The sequence below is a fragment of the Heteronotia binoei genome, chromosome 1, assembly GCF_032191835.1.
Source record: "Heteronotia binoei isolate CCM8104 ecotype False Entrance Well chromosome 1, APGP_CSIRO_Hbin_v1, whole genome shotgun sequence".
Classification (NCBI taxonomy): Eukaryota; Metazoa; Chordata; class Lepidosauria; order Squamata; family Gekkonidae; genus Heteronotia; species Heteronotia binoei.
In genome coordinates this window covers 121,096,726-121,114,573 of record NC_083223.1, presented here as the reverse complement: position 1 = coordinate 121,114,573, position 17,848 = coordinate 121,096,726, and the positions used below count along the sequence as shown (strand labels likewise).

General features: G+C 43.7%; 1 protein-coding gene across 2 annotated transcripts in view; it reads right to left on the bottom strand.

The window, feature by feature from the left end:
- PDE7B (phosphodiesterase 7B) overlaps positions 1-17,848 on the bottom strand; it is a 290,956-nt gene that overhangs the window by 127,250 nt on the left and 145,858 nt on the right. The window contains exon 1 of one of the 2 annotated variants that reach the window (XM_060239890.1): positions 4,882-5,544. The exons of the other annotated variant lie outside the window; for it this stretch is intronic. Coding sequence (XP_060095873.1) covers positions 4,882-5,119 — 238 coding nt within the window. The 5' untranslated portion in view covers positions 5,120-5,544. Of the gene's footprint in view, positions 1-4,881; positions 5,545-17,848 lie in introns of those variants that run through there. 2 annotated transcript variants of the gene reach the window in all.

Below are 17,848 nucleotides of genomic sequence, written 5' to 3'. Positions count from 1 at the left end.
ACTCTGGGATGGAAAATTCCTGGATATTTTTGGAGTGTGGAGCCTGGGAAGGGCAGGAATTGGGGAGGGAATTGAGCTCAACAGGATATAGTTCCATAGAGTTCACTAGGGTTGCCAGGCCTGTGTTGGAAAATACCTGGAGACTTTGGGGGTGGAACCAGGAGAGGGCAGGATTTGGGGAGGGGAGGAGCCTCAGCAGAGTACAATGCCATAGAGTCCACCTTTCAAGGCAGCCATTTTCTCCAGGGGAGCTGATCTCCTCCAACTGGAGATTAGTTGTTAAAACAGGAGATCTCCAAGTCCCACCTGCAGAACACTGTTTTGTAGATGGAGGGGGGGGGGGGCTGTTTGCTTTGAAGTTAACTGAAAACTACTTTCTCCCCCTCTTCTCAGCTACTTATACTTTAAATGGTTTAAATGGTTATAGCCCAGCCCAGTCTGTCCATTTAACTCTCACAAATGTGCAGCACTAAGAAGGAGGAATTCCTGTCCTCTTCCCCTGTTGTTTTTGGCAGCTGAAACAGCCTGGGGGCCATTGGGGAAGCATAATTTGCTTTGTGGGGAAGAGGGTTGCCAGGTCCCCTCACCATCACAGTGCAGGGATTTGGGGAGCATTCCAGGGGGTCGGCTGGATTTTGCATATGATGTCCTTGTTTGGGGGTGGGATCAAAGCCCCTGCTGAGACCTGGGAGCTGGCAATCCTAGTAGGGATCCAGCCCATGCCAGCATTCAGAACATATGCTGGCTCCCCCACAAAGTAAATAACACTTTCTCTTGCAGCCCTCAGGCTTTGTCAGTTGCTGAAAACAGCACAGGGGAGAAAGCAGGAATTCCTCCTTCTCCCATACAATGGTTGTGATGGAACTCAGCACCGGGAGTTCCACTGGAAAAATCACAGCAATGGAAGAGAAGCTTTGCAAAGCGCTCTACCGGCTCCATAGGAAGGAAGGACCCAGGAGAAAGGGGAAGGGGCTGCGGAAAGCAGCTCAGGGTGCAAAAGGGAGAAGGGTTCGGAGGAAGCAAAGAAGACGGCGGCGGCAGCGAGAAAAATCAATTTGAGCACCTGCGGGGGTTAAATGGCTGCCGGAGCGGAGAGGGGCTGCTGCTGGCGCCGCGCTGGTGGAGTGGAAGGGAAAGGAAGGACGGAGGAAGCAAAGAAGGTGGCGAGAAAAATGTGAAAAAGGGGGAAGGAGCCACCCCAACAATGTCTGGCAGCGACTGAGAGAGGAAGCGAAGGGAAGCAGGCGCCCGGCCAACAACCGGTTCTGAGAACTGATAGTACATTAGGTACCACTTCTGCAGAACCGGTGCGAACTGGCTGAATCCCACCTCTGTTTAAAGCCCTATATGGCCCTTCCTACCTTAGGAACCGTCTCTCCCCACATGTTCCCCAGAGGGTTCTTAGATCTAGAACCCAAAACCTATTATCGATCCCTGGGCTGAGGGAGGCAAGATTGAAAACCGCCAAAGAGCCTTCTCAATTGCTGCTCCCCATTGGTGGAACCAACTGTTGGAAGAGGTCAGAGCCTTGTGGGACCTCACCCAGTTCCGCAAGGCCTGCAAGACAACATTATTTCGGCTAGCCTTTAACTGAATGGCCAATACAGTAACATAAGAGCACTGAATGCCATTGGAAATCAAATGATATTTGCACCAAACTGTTTTAAGTGTTTAAATTGTTTTATTGATGAATCGTTTAAAATGTTTAATTAATTGTTCTATGGTGATTTATTGCTTTTACTGGTTGTGAGCTGCCCTGAGCCTGCTTTGGCGGGGAGGGTGGGATATTAATCTAATAAAATCAAATCAGATCAAATCATTCAATGAACTAATGCTAAAATGCATGTGCAAAATCTGAAGCATGAGGCTTTATATGGAAGCCAGTTGCTAGATGGCACTCCACAGCTCCATGATACAGCAATTACATAAATTTTAAAAACTTTGGACACCCCCCCCCCCCCCCACATCACAAGTGATATTCCACCCCAATTTAGAAAAGTGCTTTTTAAACATTGTAGCTGAAGAACAAATACACCAGAGGAAAAAGAACAGTGTGTAAAGCGAGCACAGAATCTAAAGTCAAGATTAAAGGCTTACTGCTCTGAAAACCTGCAGTAAGATGTGTGTATGTAATGGGCCCATAACAAATGTTACTCATTTGTTTCTCTTTGTTATTCTAGCACTTGGCTATCTTGTTTAGACATTAAAAAAGCCCAACTATACATGATGGTGGAATTTTCTTACTACTTTTCTGAACACATCCTTTTTGGTTCTGAAAATAGCCACAGGGAACCCAACATGGGTCAGAGCCACATGCTAGGAAAAAGAGGTTTAGCCCTCCCTCTCATGTCATTTCCATGATAAAAAAAATTCCTCCCTCTCAGCTGCATACTGCTGTTTTGTTGCTTTTGCATGCTCATGCTACTCAGATCAAAGGTTTGCTTAATTTGCTAATTTTACTATTCTGTCGTACCATTTTACATTCTAAACCACTGCCTACCAGATAATTTTACTTCACTGTCATTGGTTCTTAAATCTGTACCATGTTGCATTCTGGGCCACTGCCTACCAACTATGTATGGCTCTGCTCAGCTATGTATGGCTTTGCTCACTGCGTTGGATTCCTCGTCTAATGAAGTGTGCTTAAGAGCACATGAAAGCTTATGTTCTAAATAAAAATTGGTTGGTCTTAAAGGTGCACTTGACTCCTGCTTTGTTCAGCTGCTTCTGACCAACACGGCTGCCCGCTTGGATCCCTCTCAGCAACTTGTAGTTCCCGTAAATAAACAAGATGGCACTATTTCCTTGATCAAAACTGTGCTCCCTCATGTCGCCTTTGGTCCCCAACAGGAAAAAAAAACCCTAAAGTTTCCTGGAGTCCCCAAAAGGAAAAAACAAAAACAGCCACTGTGTTTTCGCTCCCTACAAGTATAGTTTACCTATACTTTGTAGGCCATGGCCGGTGCAAGAGCTGCTGATAGATGGCCCAATCATGTGGACAGATTTAGGGCTACCAACTCCAAGTTGGGAAATTCCTGGAGATTTGGGAGCGAAGCCTGGGTAGGGCAGGGTTTGGGGAGGGAGGGACTTCAGTATAATGCCACCAAGTCCATGCTGCAGAGCAGACATTTTCTGCAAGGAAAATTATTTATGTAGGCTGGAGATCAGTTGTAATTCTGGATATCTCCAAGCCCCGCCCTGCTGGGCACCCAACATGGGAATTTAGGTGTGCAAGGCACCCAACATGGGCTAGTAGAGAAGCTCTTCTAGCACTTCAGATATTCTTTCTAATGAACCTAAAGCATGGGGGGAAGAGTCTCTACCTGCCCACTGCTTAACTTATGTTGGTTAAGCTGGCAGGAGCAACAGAAACTCCAGCAGCCCCATCCTCAGTATTAACCCTGCTCTACACAGAAAAGGAAGTGGGAAGGAGAGGAAGGGAAACCATTAATCGGGTTAAAACATAACAAAAATAAGGGAAGTTTTCTGAATTAGAAAAGAACTACTCTACTTAGGATTCCACTGTAAAAATACTCCAGTGGCACTAACATCTGAACGCTATTACAAGCCTATATATATGTACAGAACTTTGTCAAAGTCAATATAGCAGACAGAAATAAAATGTTAACAGTAGAGTTAAGGTATCTTACTCTTTTCCTCCCTTTGGTTTCATTATGTGGTGAACTCTGCAATGTGTAAGTATACATACTTTGCATTCATTCTTTAGCTCCTTAATCTAATAACTCAAAGGTTACCAGATCACCATAAAAGCAAGTCAGCACATTAAATGTTCAATACGGAATTCTTACATACTGGCTACCTACAGAACAACAAAATCAAACACACACATACACATTTGAAAAACAAGGCGTTTTTATGTATAAATATTTACAATCAAACAGCCTTATCAAAGAACTTTAACTTGAAATTGCCCTATTTTTAAAGAAGAGGAACACAGAATGAAGTTCTGAAAATTATCAAGTTTCACAAAGTCATCTTATTGATTTCACTGACCTTCATACTAATAGAAATACAAATATGTCAACTGGCTTATAACATCTGCAGATGTTTGCTAAATTGGATCATGGAAACATTATCTCAATCACTCAGATAACATTCCTTTTGCATCACTGAAATGTGTGATATTTTTACTTGTCAAAAGGATATCCATTAAAACAAAAACATAAAACAAAGCCACTTTCAGTAAAAATTCTAATTCCCCAATTGAAGTAATTTCATTTTAATTTTTACCCCACCCCACCCCTGAAGGCTCAAGGCAGCCAAAACACTTTGAAACAAATAATAAAAATGGTTTGGGTACTATCCAGCCTGAATGAAGCACACATTTAAAAATCTCTCAGACTTCAGTGGGAAAATATAAACACATACTTAATTCTTGGACATTGAAATCAAATTGATTCAAAGAGTTTAATTTTAGCTGGATTGTGCATTTTAATTTTTAAAAATCTACTATTTTTGCACTCTTTGCTTCCTCAGAATACTTACATTTAGGCTGGTGGAGCTCATAAAGTATGCAATGATGCCAAGATTACCTCTCAACAAGCATGTCCTTGTAGGAATTAGTGCATATGGAAGTCACAAGCATCCTTTCTTGGTGGTTCTGGAAATGCTACCCCATATTTTTAATGAGTGACTGTGTTTAGATATTCTTTCCACTTGATACAAATTATTTAATTTCATCATAGTACTAATTCTTTAATACTAAATGCTCTCCTGCCCCAAATGCACTCCCTAAAAGGTGCCCTTGAGCTTCATGTGCAATGCTTCATTGATTTAGAAGATATATTATGAAGTCTGTGAGATTCATAAGAAGAATGCATCTGATTTCATAGTGCACAAATTATAACATTTTAAGTTTACCTGATAAACTATTTGGAGCATCTTCATTTTCTAGAACTCCTCTCTGCTTTGTTCCCTGGAGATCACTTTTTGACTTCCAAATTAGCTTTACCATTTTGAACATCTCAGGCAGCTCCCAAGCTAGGATCCTTGGCTGACCAAAGGGATGGCTGCTCATGGACATGGGCATCAGATCTTCTTCGGTTCCCCACTGCCTACCCATGTCCAACACGTTGAAAAATCTATTCAACACAGGCATCCTCTAAAGAGAAGGCGGCTGCTACTGGAAAGGAAAACTCCTCAGACTCCAGGAAAAATAAAAACACCACACATCATCATCCCAGTGTACAGAGAAGGTTTCTGAAAGCTCACAGCAGCCTTGTTGCTCCTAAACTTCAGACGAAAAAGTCTGTGGGGAAACGTAGTTTTCAAAGTTTCCCATTCGTAGCTGTTCTGAAACAGTTCCCTCTCCTAGTTGCATGCAAATTTTGTTCCTGTCCCTTTTCCCTGACCCCCTCTCAGGTTTCCAGTTAAGAACCCTTGATCAATTCCAGCCTACAGCTGGAATTAAAAAGAAAACTGAGAAGATATTTGTTAAATCATGCAAAACTCCTCTCAACTACAGGAAAGTTTTTATTTACCAGTTCTGTGATAATCAGACCTTATGATATGAGCAGCTGCTCGTTTTAGACAGAAGAGCTTTGCCAAGCTGTCCCCAGCACTTTTTCCCTGGGGAAAGAGTGTGTGTATGTGTGTGTGTATGTAAGGGGAGGACCTTGAGAGAAACTGCTGAAATTTACCTCATTCTGGCTAGACTAGTTCTTAAGGTCATTTTGCCCCTTCTGCCCATCAGACAATGAAGATATTAAGAAGATTGTACATGAATTTATGTGCCAAGTAATTCAACTAAATAACTTCTCCCCTCCCTTCCTCTTCTCAGTTGTTTGGTTCTCAATCTCAACAGCTCTGAAGAGCAGACTATTAATCAAGCCACTTTGTAACCTCATCTGCCCTTCAGCTGGACAGGAAATAACATTGATTCACATTCCAGAATGAACTGTGAATGAAATGAATCAGGAAAGCAGCAAGATCCAGAAGTAGTCTAATATCTAACAAACAACTCTAGGCTTGTTTTGAGTTTTAAATTCCATTTTAAAAGAAAAATAATCGGGGTGTGTGTGTGTCCCATAACTCAAACAAGCAGGTAAAGAGGAAAAGAAACTTGAAATCCAACTCTTATGGTTTCATTATGGATTTTTTTTTTTTGGGGGGGGGGGTTGTCATCTCACTCCAGATGAGTAAAGTTCATGTGAGGATATCCACTGATGTGGACTTAATGCATTAACCTTTTTTAAAAAACAAAAACAAAGCAGCCCTCTCACAGTTCCATGGACACACGTGTCATGGCTGGTGCTGGGTTTAAGATGTTTTCTCTAACAAAAAGGGTGACTGATGTTTTTCTTAATTTGCATTATTTATTATTTTTAGTCTATAAAGTACCACATAAGCCTGTTCCTGAAAGTCCTAATACTTTTATTGTGGCATAGGTTTATTTATTCAGATTAATATCCCGCCCTCCCCTGCAGGCAGGCTCAAGGTGGGTCACAACTACCCTTTTGTTCAGGTGTTGTTCAGGTGTGTATCTGTAAGTTGCAAACCTACTTTTGATTTACTGACATCCATTACAGAAATCTCATGGTCAATGCTTTGAGTCTAAGACCCAGAGGCAAACATGGAATGGTTGGGCATTGTGAGCTTTTGTACATAAGTTGCTTCATGTGCTGATTAACCAGTGAAGAAAGTAGAGGCTTTGCTCTGTAGCTTGATTGTGCAAGTCTGGCAAAGCAAGCTGTGATGCAGAAGGAAGCAAAAGAGGGAGAAGGAAGCAGGCAACAGTGACTTTCTTGTGGGTCTGATAAGAATCCTCCAGGGGCCTGATCTGGCTCCTGGGCCACATGTTTGACACCCCTGGGATAGACAGTAAGGGGACTCAGGAATCTTGGTTGTTTCTGTTAATTTGATTTTTTTTAACTTTTCAATTTACGGCACTCAAATAGCTGATACATGACAAAAGATAAAATTACAAACTATGTACACAGGAACACTGTAGTGCTAATCCAGGGAAATCTCTTCTTCCTTCACTGCTGTACCTGACCACAACCTCACTTTCCCAATGGAATGCTGTTGGTATACTCATGATCTCAGCACAAATTCCAGCAGCATGACACTAAGACCTGAACGAGGAAAATACCATTACCAAGTTGGTTAGATCTATAGAAGATGGCTAAGGCAGGAGATACCTTGTCTCCTTTCTTCCGCTCAGCTTGCTTCTTCAGTCATCACTTGCAGAGCTTTGGGAGATAAGTCATTGTTTCCATTAAGGTATGCAGCACATAGCTGCATGGAGGTGTGGATTCAAATCTATGATCTGTGGGTGGCCTTAGGCAAGGAATTATGACTCCGCCATCACCATGTCACAAAGTGACTGTAAATTTAAGATTAAAGGCATGTATGTTGCCCTGAGTGCCTTGGAAGACAATGGAACTGCAGATAAGACTGCATGGTGTCTAGGTCTGTGATTTGCTTGGAGTTAGGGTTGCCAAGTCCCCGCTGGCCACCAGTGAGGGAGGGGGGAATAGGGTTGCCAGATCCAGGTTGAGAAACTCCTGGAGATTTGGGGTTGGAGCCTGGGGAGGACAGGGACCTCAGTGGAGTGCAATGCCATATAATCCACTCTCCAAAACATCCATTTTCTCCAGGTGAGCCAATCTCTGTAGTCTGGAGATGAGCTGGCATCTCTACTTGGAGTTCTTTTGTCTTTTTAATTTTACCCCCAAATCTTTATCATCCCACAGTTTGGTGTTTTTTTTTTTTCCTTTTTCCTTTTTTTTTTAAATTCAGGCTAAAATTGAATGTATTGTCTTTTTCTAGAAAAAAATATGCTTTGCAAATAAACAGGATCTTTGTTCATAGAGGAAGGAGGAAAAACAGAGGAGATTGAATTTTAACATCCTTAGGGTTTTGCTTTTTTTAAAAAACCCAGAATATACAAGTTTATCCTGTTGATGCCAAGATCTTCAGAAGCAGCAGCATGATACTTCCACCATCCTAGCATCTTTTTGCCTTGTTTACCTTAGTGTTCCCACCTCAAACAGGAGACAGACGTCTTTATTCACGGCTTCTCAAATATTGTCTAATGTGCTGTACTGTAACATGCTGTTGCCATAGTAAACACTGTAATGTCAAACTGACACAAATGAAATTCTTAAGTATTATACCATTGTTGCTACAATTAAATTATTTCCCAGTAGTGGTTAGCACCAGGATATCCTGACCCTTAGAACAAAGGGGTTATGAAGAAAACAATTTTATTGGGTAGCATTCCAGATGTGCTGATCCATTCATAAAATACATGGTTGCAAGCTTGTCTGTTGCTTTTAAATATTTGATGGCATAAGCAGGTCTCTAGGGTCCTTCTTTCTGGAAAGTGCTAGGGAGAGAGTGTTGATTCCGCCCTCTCTGCCATCAAGCAACATTAAGATGCATTTAAGCTATTTGCCTTGGTAAACTAAACTACAGCCATGCAGCAAGTGATGCAACCAAAACTTTTCTTTGTTTTGAGGTAAGATCTGACTGGCCTTGCTTGCTACATATAGCTGCAGAAGGAGCTGATGCATAATCTGGCCATGATTTTAATCTGGAATAATTTGCAGGGAGCAGCGCTTTATCATTTTAGAAGTCAATGTCATTCAGTCTCCACAATACCAGAGCTTTCACTTCATTCAGGCCCCTATCAAAGAATTCTTCTGGATTCAACCCAATAAATCTGATTTTTTCAATAATCTTATCAGACCAGAAAGGATAGGGGTCTGCAGCAAGTAAAAATGGGATTAGGCCCTTCAGCTTTAAGTGAACTCTTAACCAAAAGCAAAATGCAAGTTTCCATATTTTAACTCTATTCTAGGAAGGCCAGCTTCCTGTCTTAAAACAGCATTAGAGGTGCATCTAGGGACATTAAACAATGATCTAAGGCAGTGTTTCCCATTTGCAGGGTTGTGACCCGGTACTGGGCCACAGAAACCTCACTACTGGGTCACAAGAAAAGCCAAAGCTAGCCCCACCCCCAGCAAAGCATGACCTCTGCTCTGCTTCCTTCCCCCTTCTCTCTGTTGTGCAGAGAAAAGCTAGCCTTGAAGACTGACACAGGCTGCAAAGTCTGCTCTCCATTTGGCTTCCTTCCTTCCCTTGTCTCTCTGTTGTGCAGATAAAAGCTAGCCTTGAAGACTGACACAGGCTGCAAAGCCTGAGCTCTGTTTGGCTTCCTTCCTTCCCCCGTCTCTGTGTTGTGCAGAGAGGAGCTGGGCTGCCTCTCCTTCCTTCTCCCCTCCTCCCAGTGTTTGAGAGAAAAGCTGGTGTCCACTGGCACTTTAGACCCATGAAGTGTTCTTCAAGGTATGAGGTTTCCTGTGCCTTGCAGTTTGTTCTTTTGGGGAGATTTCCTTGGGAGTCCTGGGCGGCAAAGAAGGGTGTGCATGTTTTTTTTAGCTGGGAGGGGCGGGGAGTGGGCATTCCTGTAGCTATTTTTTTTTACCAAACAACCCTTGGGCAGAATTGTTGCTGGCTGAGGTCATCTGATGGTGAGGAAGGCTTTTTTTTTCTTTGCCCCCTCTTTCTTTCTTTCTTTCTTTCTTTCTTTCTTTCTTTCTTTCTTTCTTTCTTTCTTTCTTTCTTTCTTTCTTTCTTTCTTTCTTTCTTTCTTTCTTTCTTTCTTTCTTTCTTTCCCTGCAAGTGATGCTCTGTCTGTATTCTTGGTGCTGGGAGAGGAGGGAAGCAACACTGGGAGGGCTTCTAGTGCCCTGTCCCCACTGATGGACATTCTGGAGTGACATCACAGGAAAAGGTGGAGTTTTGATTCAGTGTGCCCTAGAAGTGACATCACTTGACCCTTGACACCACAGGAAATGACATAATTCCTATCTCCCAGCTCCACCCCCAAAGTCTCCTGGCTCCACTCTCAAATTTTAGCGGGTCACGAAGGAGAAGTGTAAAAATAACCGGGCTATGGGAAAGAAAAGAAAAGTGCCATAAGCTCACACTGATGCTAAACACCACAAGGTTGGCTATGACAAGAAAAGATGACAACAATGCACTGCAAACAAAAGGAATGATGTGCTTCAGTGTCTGTGTGACCATTGTCATGCTCCCCCTGAACCCCCCCCCCGCCACATTATTCTTCCTTCTTGGAATTCTGGACTTTGAGCCCCCACAGACATGGAGACACACACACACATATGTGGAGAGGGGGAGAATGGAAAGTCAGTGTCTGTTTCATCTGCAGGGTGGGTGGGAAGACAGCAAAGGTGAGGAGCAGTGCTCCCTCTAAGCAGAGTTAGCCTGAGCTAGCTCACAGATTTTTAGCCTCCAGCTCACACATTTTTGTCTTAGCTCAGGAAAAATGGCCCCAGAGCACAATAATTTATGCAGAAGATCACAATTTTAATGCCAGTAGCTCACAAAGTAGAATTTTTGCTCACAAGATTCTGCAGCTTAGAGGGAACATTGGCGAGGAGGTGAGTGAAAGCCAAGGTTGGCGGGGTGGGTGGGTGGGCGGGCTTCAGAGCGGGGTCTACCAGACCCAGGTTTTTGCTGTGGAAGCTGACTAGGTGATTTTGGGCTAGTCACAGACTTTCAGCCTAACCTAATTTACAAGATTGTGCAGATCAAAGTGGGGAGAAGAGAATGATGTAAGCTGCAGGGAGGGGGAAGGCAATGGAATGCTGAAAGAGGGACAGATAAAGAGAAGGAGATATGGTTGCCAACTCCAAGTTGGGAAGTTCCTGGAAATTTAAAGGGTGGGGTTTGAGGAGGGATGAGACCTCAGACAGATACAATGCCATTTCCTCCTGGGGAACCACTGTTGCCAATCTCCAGGTGAGGGCTGGAGATCATTCAGAATTACAACTGCTCTCCAGATGACAGACATCAGCTCCCCTTCAGGTGTGCATGCCTTCACTTGGGTGGGCGGAAGACAGCAAGGGTGGGGGGGCACTCAACCAGAGTCTCTTTCTAAATACCATTGTGTTGTTCTTCACAACGGGCCTTATTACTAGTAAACTTTATTAAGGACCCAAACACAATTAAAGATTTTTTTAAACTTAAAATACAAAGTGCTTAAAATTCTTTTAATATTCTGTTTCAAATGGAAAGGTGGGAGAATAGTGGGATTTGGCACTGCAATTTTTAAAATAAAACATCAAGAAAAAGTACAAGGAACACAGCAGTAACTAAATATATAAAATGCTTTGAGCATAGGAAAATATGAAATAGCTGCACATTGCAAGCTTTCCCCCAACCCTGGGTTGGGGGGAATGGCTCTCCATTGCTCCACTGAGCAATGGCTCTCCATTGTAATATCCCCCTTTGGCTGTGGGTTTCCAGGTTAGAGTACTCACTAGGCACCAGTTCTCAGATCCATTCAGCAAAGACAAGCTGGCTCAAAGCATCAGCCCCTTATTTGCAAAGACACAGCTCCAGGAAGCATGAGCTTCAGCTGGCCATAGGAAGGCTGGGAATTGAAACTGAGCTCCACTCCATTGAAACACACAGACAACGTTGCAATTTTACAGAAGGGTGAGCATCAGCACCTGGCCTACTCTGTCCACTGCAGAGTCCAGGAGGACTTTATAGAACATACACAATTATAAGTGTATAGGGCTGTCACCAAGTTTATAGAACAGACACAATTACTGTCATGGACACTCCTTTATCACAGTTCAAGATCCACAAAAAAGAGAGTCATACATACATTGAACTATACACATGCAGACTTTATGCAGACTTTCAAACCAACATGATCATTGATCACTGATGGAGCATGTTACCATGTTTTCACTATTCCTCATGTGTATTCATTTTACATAGCACAGGAATCATGCACCAGATGATAAAAAGAAATATCCTGTGTATCTTGCCAGTGTATTGCAGACTGCATGGCATTCATTAACCTAATGCTCCAATTTTCATTGTAATTTCCATCTCCCTCTTCTGTTCTCTTTGAAAGGAGAGAAAAGCCAGGGTTTAACTTGGCACAGAACTGTCTTGGCTGTTAGCTATCTTGGCCTTCTGCCTCTGCCAATTCTCCCACAACAAATCAGTCAGGACCCACAAAAGCTGTAAAAGATCCTTCATGTCTTTTCCTATTATTTTTGACTCTGCTCTCCAGAAGTAATTTCCCAGTGATAACCTCCTTCCCCCTTGTCAACAGCATAACTAATACCAGAGCTCCTAATTCACAGTTTTCCCCCAAGGGCTTCATCAGGAGTTCAGTTCTTGATGCTTGTAAATGAGCATAGCAATGAGAAAGCCAATATTTGTACTCCTGTTCTCAGAGCCAGCGCATGGGAGTTGGCGAACTAGGCGATGGCCTGGGGTGCCAGCTCCCACAGATGCACAGGCAGGGGCCCCCTCCCCATCCCTGCTTGTGCCATCCCTGCACCTTTATTGGCTCTGAGGGGTCAGAGAAGCTCCCCTGATCCCTCAGAGACAAGAAAGAACATGACTTCCCCTGCCCAGCGTGCTCTGAACTCGGAGCACACTGGGCAGGGGAAGGTGCCCAGTGTTCTTTCTGGGGTCCCCCACCCCCTCCCTTCCCCTTCCCTTCTTATCCCTTCTGCTCCACCTCCCCCCCCCCCCGTGTGATCAGAGTGCGCCACGTCTCTGCCCCACTGGCTGCAACATGGCATGCATCCTAGCCTTCTTCTAAGAATGCTCTGGAGGAGGCTTGGCTCCCCCTCCCTTCCAGTTCCAGAAAGTAGGGGGGAGAAGTGTCCTCCAGCGTGTTCTTAGAAGAAGGATAAGATGCACAATGTGTTGCAGCTGGTGGGACCGAGGTGCAGCGCGCTGCGATTGCACCAGGGGGAGGAGGAGGAGCGGAAGGACTGAGGCGCATCACAGATGGTGGTGGGGGGAGGCAGGACAGGGCTGCTGGGCAGGGGGCATGTCGCACACCATTGCGATGATGTCACTTCTGGGTAATGTCATTGTGGCGCGTGCAAATGAACACTGATGGGGGGACACTGCCGCAGGGTTCTGCCTTGGCTGGCAAAAAAACTAGCACCAGGCTGCCTGTTCTTTCCATAATGGTATACAATAACATTGCCCTATTATGATTCCAATATTGGGAAACTCCTGAGGCTCATTGCAAAATGGTAAGTACATGTGGTGAGCATGTGAAGCTGAGATGAATGTGCATGCAAAACAGAAGGCACATTGAGACAATGAGGTGCCACAACACTGGGAAAATTCAGCATCTTTAATTGGAAAAGCCCCCCCCCCCCTTTTAAACAATAGTGTGAAAAAGTAAAGTTTGTTATGTTTTAGTCTCTGCTGTGCATTGCATTTATCCAGAAAATTAGATCTATGAAGGCTTAGGGGTAATAACTCCACGGCACTTGGTACCAAAACAGAAAAGAGTGTTGAACTTACCTGTAACTGCTGTTCATCGAGTTGTCACTATGCAGGCACACAAGGGTACTGGGCATGTGCAGGCCAGCTGCTGGAAGATTTCTAGCTAGCATAGTAACAGAGTGGGAGGAGTGCCTCCCAACTGAAAACAGGTAAGCCGTTTCCTGCCTAACAATCATGTGTCCACACACTCCCTCAGTTCTTCTGAGCTGCCATTATGAGCTCAAATTAATTATATTCTTTGCTTTTTAAAAAAGCTCACCGTGAGGTAGGAAGGAGGGATGTGTGCCTACACAGTGACAACTTGATGAACAACAATTACAAGTAAGTGAAACACTGTTTTCACTTTTGTTGTCCTGTGTAGTCCCATATGGGTGACTACCAAGCTGAGCTGCCAGGTGGTGGGGTGAACCATTTCACTGGAAAATAGACTGCAGTACAGCTGTCCCCACTGAAGTCTCCCTTCTTATATTCACATCTACAGAGTAATGTCTGATGAAAATGTCTGAAGAGGCCCAAGGCAATCTTGCAGACTTCCAGCAATGGGATGCCTCGATGAAATGCTGAGGATACAGCTTGTGCCCTCGTGGAGTACACCTTAATTTGTAAAGGATATTGTACAGATGTCAGAACAAATGTTTTCCTGATTATTGAAACTATTCATCTTCAGATAGTTTGTGCGGATGCTGCCTTGCCAACAAAGCAAAGAAACGTTCAAGGGGTTCGTCTAATGTCATTTGTTCATTTCAAATAAAATAGTAATGCACATTTGACATCTAGGGTGTGTAGTCTTTCTCTGCCTCTAATGAAGAGTGTGTAAAGAAAGAAGGGAGAGACACATCTTGACTGAGATGGTATTTGGACACGAAGAGATTCTGGGACTCCGTTCCACTGTGTTCCCCTAGGAAAAAAGCCCTGGTTGTTGTGAAGATAAAATGAAGGATGGAAGAATTATGTAAGCAACTTTAGGTTCCTACTGGAGAGAAATGTGGGGTATAAATCAAGCAAACTATCAATATATCTAATATTGTAAATAAACAAACAACATATACCTTATTGGTTCCTGGTCTGTTTTATTCTTGTATGAGGCAAAAACAGGACAAAAATTAAAGTATACTGAAGGCTGCTTTTCAGTGACAAAGAATTAAGGGGCAGGGGTATGCATTCAGGTCTACCAAAACAAAAAAATATACCCCAAAAACCTAATCTGTATTTCCTGGGTATATTTCAGGCTGTCGAATGTATCTGGGCTTTTTTGGAAAAAACAAAAAAGATTTCCTGAAATAATCCTGGATATGTTTAGGAATTACTGGTAGATCCATAAAGAGCAGCAAACTCTCAGCTATTTGTTGGGCTCCTGCCTCTCAGCTATTTGTTGGGCTTCTACTGCAGTCCCTTTGAAGTTTAAAGGGACTACAGAAGACAGCTGGGGGATCAGGATCAGCTGTGTTGGGGTGAGCAGACTGTTCTCACTAGCTCATCTGGAGACTAGCTTCTTGTGCAGCTCAGGAGAAGCCGTTCCAGCCAAGGTCTGAGTGGTACAAGAGCTGGCTCCACCTGTACTGTAATTTAAACCATGCAGCAGAAACCATCCCAGCTAGTATCTGCCTATCTTGGGGAGTGATCTCCCCGAGGCATATAGATCATGGGTCTTGCTCCTTCTGCAGCATGGTTTAAGCCACACTGCAGGAGAAGTAAGCCCAGCCAGGATCTTCTGTGCCATTGGGAGCAATGTGCTCTGTACCGCATAGCAGCTCCTGGGGCTCACTTCTCCTACAGCCAGTTTAAACCAGACTGCAGGAAAAGTGAGCCCAGCCAGGAGGATCTTCTGTGTTGCGTGGAGCAATGTGTTTTGCATGGTACAGCAGCTCCTGGGGCTTGCATCACATGCAGCCTGGTTTAAATTGGACTGCAGGAGAAGCAAGCCCAGCCAGATTGGGTGCCCCTCATGAATAGACTGTTTCCTGACATTTAACTTTTTGCTGGCTTCTCCTAGCTTTAAAAAAAACCTGGTATTTTTAATCTCAGGTCTATTAGATACCCCCCCCCCCCCATTGGGATTTCTGGAAAATCCCGAATTCCATACTGGTATTGGGATCTGGGATTGTTTTGGAAATCCTGACATTTTTTGAGTCCATTAGACCAGAACAAAAAATATCAGTTAAGAAACTATCACACCCCACTAGTAAGGGGCACATTGTTGGTGATCATAGTAACTTGGAAACCAGAATCAGCATCCTAATGTTTTTTATACTTCCACAGTAAGACTAGTGAGATATACACACATGCTGCAAAGATTCGCCCATTTTTCAAATTGAAGAAAACAACCAGCCTGCAATTGTTTATTTTCTTCTAGAGTTATGCATGAATATTGCTTATGTATCTAAATGTCTGAGAAATGATGAAGAGAAAAGCCTGAGCCTGAATAAGCCTTTTCAGTAACCCCCCTTTTTACCACAGCAGTTGAAATAGACAGACAGACCATGAAGTGAAAGAGAGCTCTTACTGATGACAAACAGCTTGCCCCAAGCAATTTGGTACATTGTGTGAACTCCAGTTTAACATTTTTCCTGGAAAGTATTCTGCAGCAAGAGTAAATGGGGCATGAATATGATAATGGATAGAGGAAAGCCATGAGGTACTTGTATGCTCATTTGCCTGGAAATGAAATAAGATGTTCCCAAGGTAGTGGAATCAAAAACTCTGTTGAAAATTAAAAAATGTCTACAGATGAAGTTTTAAAATATTTGGAGAGTTGCACAACATAATATATCTTTCCCTCCTCTTTGAGCTCCAATTTCGAGTGTAACAAGTATTTTGCTAGATCAGATAAAAAAGCTCATCTAATCAATCCCTTCATCCAGGGCTGATTTCAGGTGTTTGTATGCCCTGAGCAGGAGACTATAATTGGGCCCCCTTTTTTACTCTGAGCCCAGCTGGTAAGAAACACAGGATACAAATGAAGTAAATAAACAAGTAATTAAAAAAACAACAACCTCTGGAAGGTAGGATAGAAAAAGCTATAAAGATTTGGTCAAGATTACACAGTTTAGATTAAAGCTGACTGAAGACTTTAAAATTTAGCCTTAAAGGCAAAAGTCTAACACCATCATTAAAAAAAAGAAGCGGCATCTTCATTTTTAGGGGGCAGGAAGATTATGACTTCTAGACTTGGGAGTATGGGTAACCATCATCAGTGGTTCTCAGTAATCACATTTCAGTTCCAGTACAGCACATGCTATAGGTAAACCAGTGTAAAGATTGGTAATTACTGAACAGTGTTTTGTTACGACATGGAAAACAATGTGATTGCACTTAGAATGTGAAACTTAGATCTCATCATGGGCCATGCTAGTTCATTAAAAGTAATTCAACAGAAAAATATCCTGTTTATTAAGACTAAAAGTCACAGGCATATTTTGAATATTATTTTAAAAATTAATTGCCTCAGGATTTCATCATAGATCTGTAATTTAAAATTACCTCAGAATGTAATCTCATGTTTTGGCAATCCTAAAAAGTATAATGTACCAGAAAATCTCAGTCGTTTTATGTACACATCTTGGAGCTTCATCAAGTAGCCCCAAGCCATCTCAGCTCTGCGTCAGCTTTTTGCTATCAAAAGTATAGCCAGAGGTACCTGTATCCCTGGTCTTCACCAGAATGGAGTGAACATGCCAGGCCCCAGAGTAGAATGACTGCCCCCGGGAGTAACAGAAGTGTTCTATGACTGGAATGACAAGTCCTAGAGTGGAATGACAGCCCCTGTGCATGCAACGTTTTAGGTATGGAATGCCAACCCCCAGAGGGGAGTGATGCCCCCTGGGAGTAGCAGAAATGTGGGACTGTAATAACAATTCCAGGGATGGACGGAGCCTCCTGCAGCCTGTCGCATCGCGACGTGGCTGCAGGGGAGATTTTGCCCCCACCAGAGGGAGAGCGGACTTGTCGGCGCGCTTTCGGGCGCGTCTGAAGGGGGCGGGGCTTCAGCACTCTTATTGAAGCCTCCGCTCCCCGGCTCGTCAGTCCTCTTGGCTTGCTTGAACAAGGGAGGGGATTAGGCTTTGAGGCTGGTGCGTCGGAGGTTTGAAGAGGATCGCGGGTTTGAAGAGCGAAGCAGCATGGGACTTGGCTGGCTGTATTATTGTGTCACGGTGGCCCAGTGTTTCATGGGGGGTCGTTAGCTACCTGCACTCAGGAATTTATCTGCCCATATTTTAGTGGACAGGGGAGCATCATTGGGGTGGTGGGTGGCTCTCTTCTTCTAGAGGCCCCAGTTACCTGTGCTTCTAGAGGCCCCAGTTACCTGGAGAGCCAGCAGTTTGGTGTAGTGGTTAAATGCGCAGACTCTTATCTGGGAGAACCGGGTTTGATTCCCCACTCCTCCACTTGCACCTGCTAGCAAGGCCTTGGGTCAGCCATAGCTCTGGCATAGGTTGTCCTTGAAAGGGCAGCTGCTGTGAGAGCCCTCTCCAGCCCCACCCACTTCACAGGGTGTTTGTTGTGGGGGGGAAGGTAAAGGAGA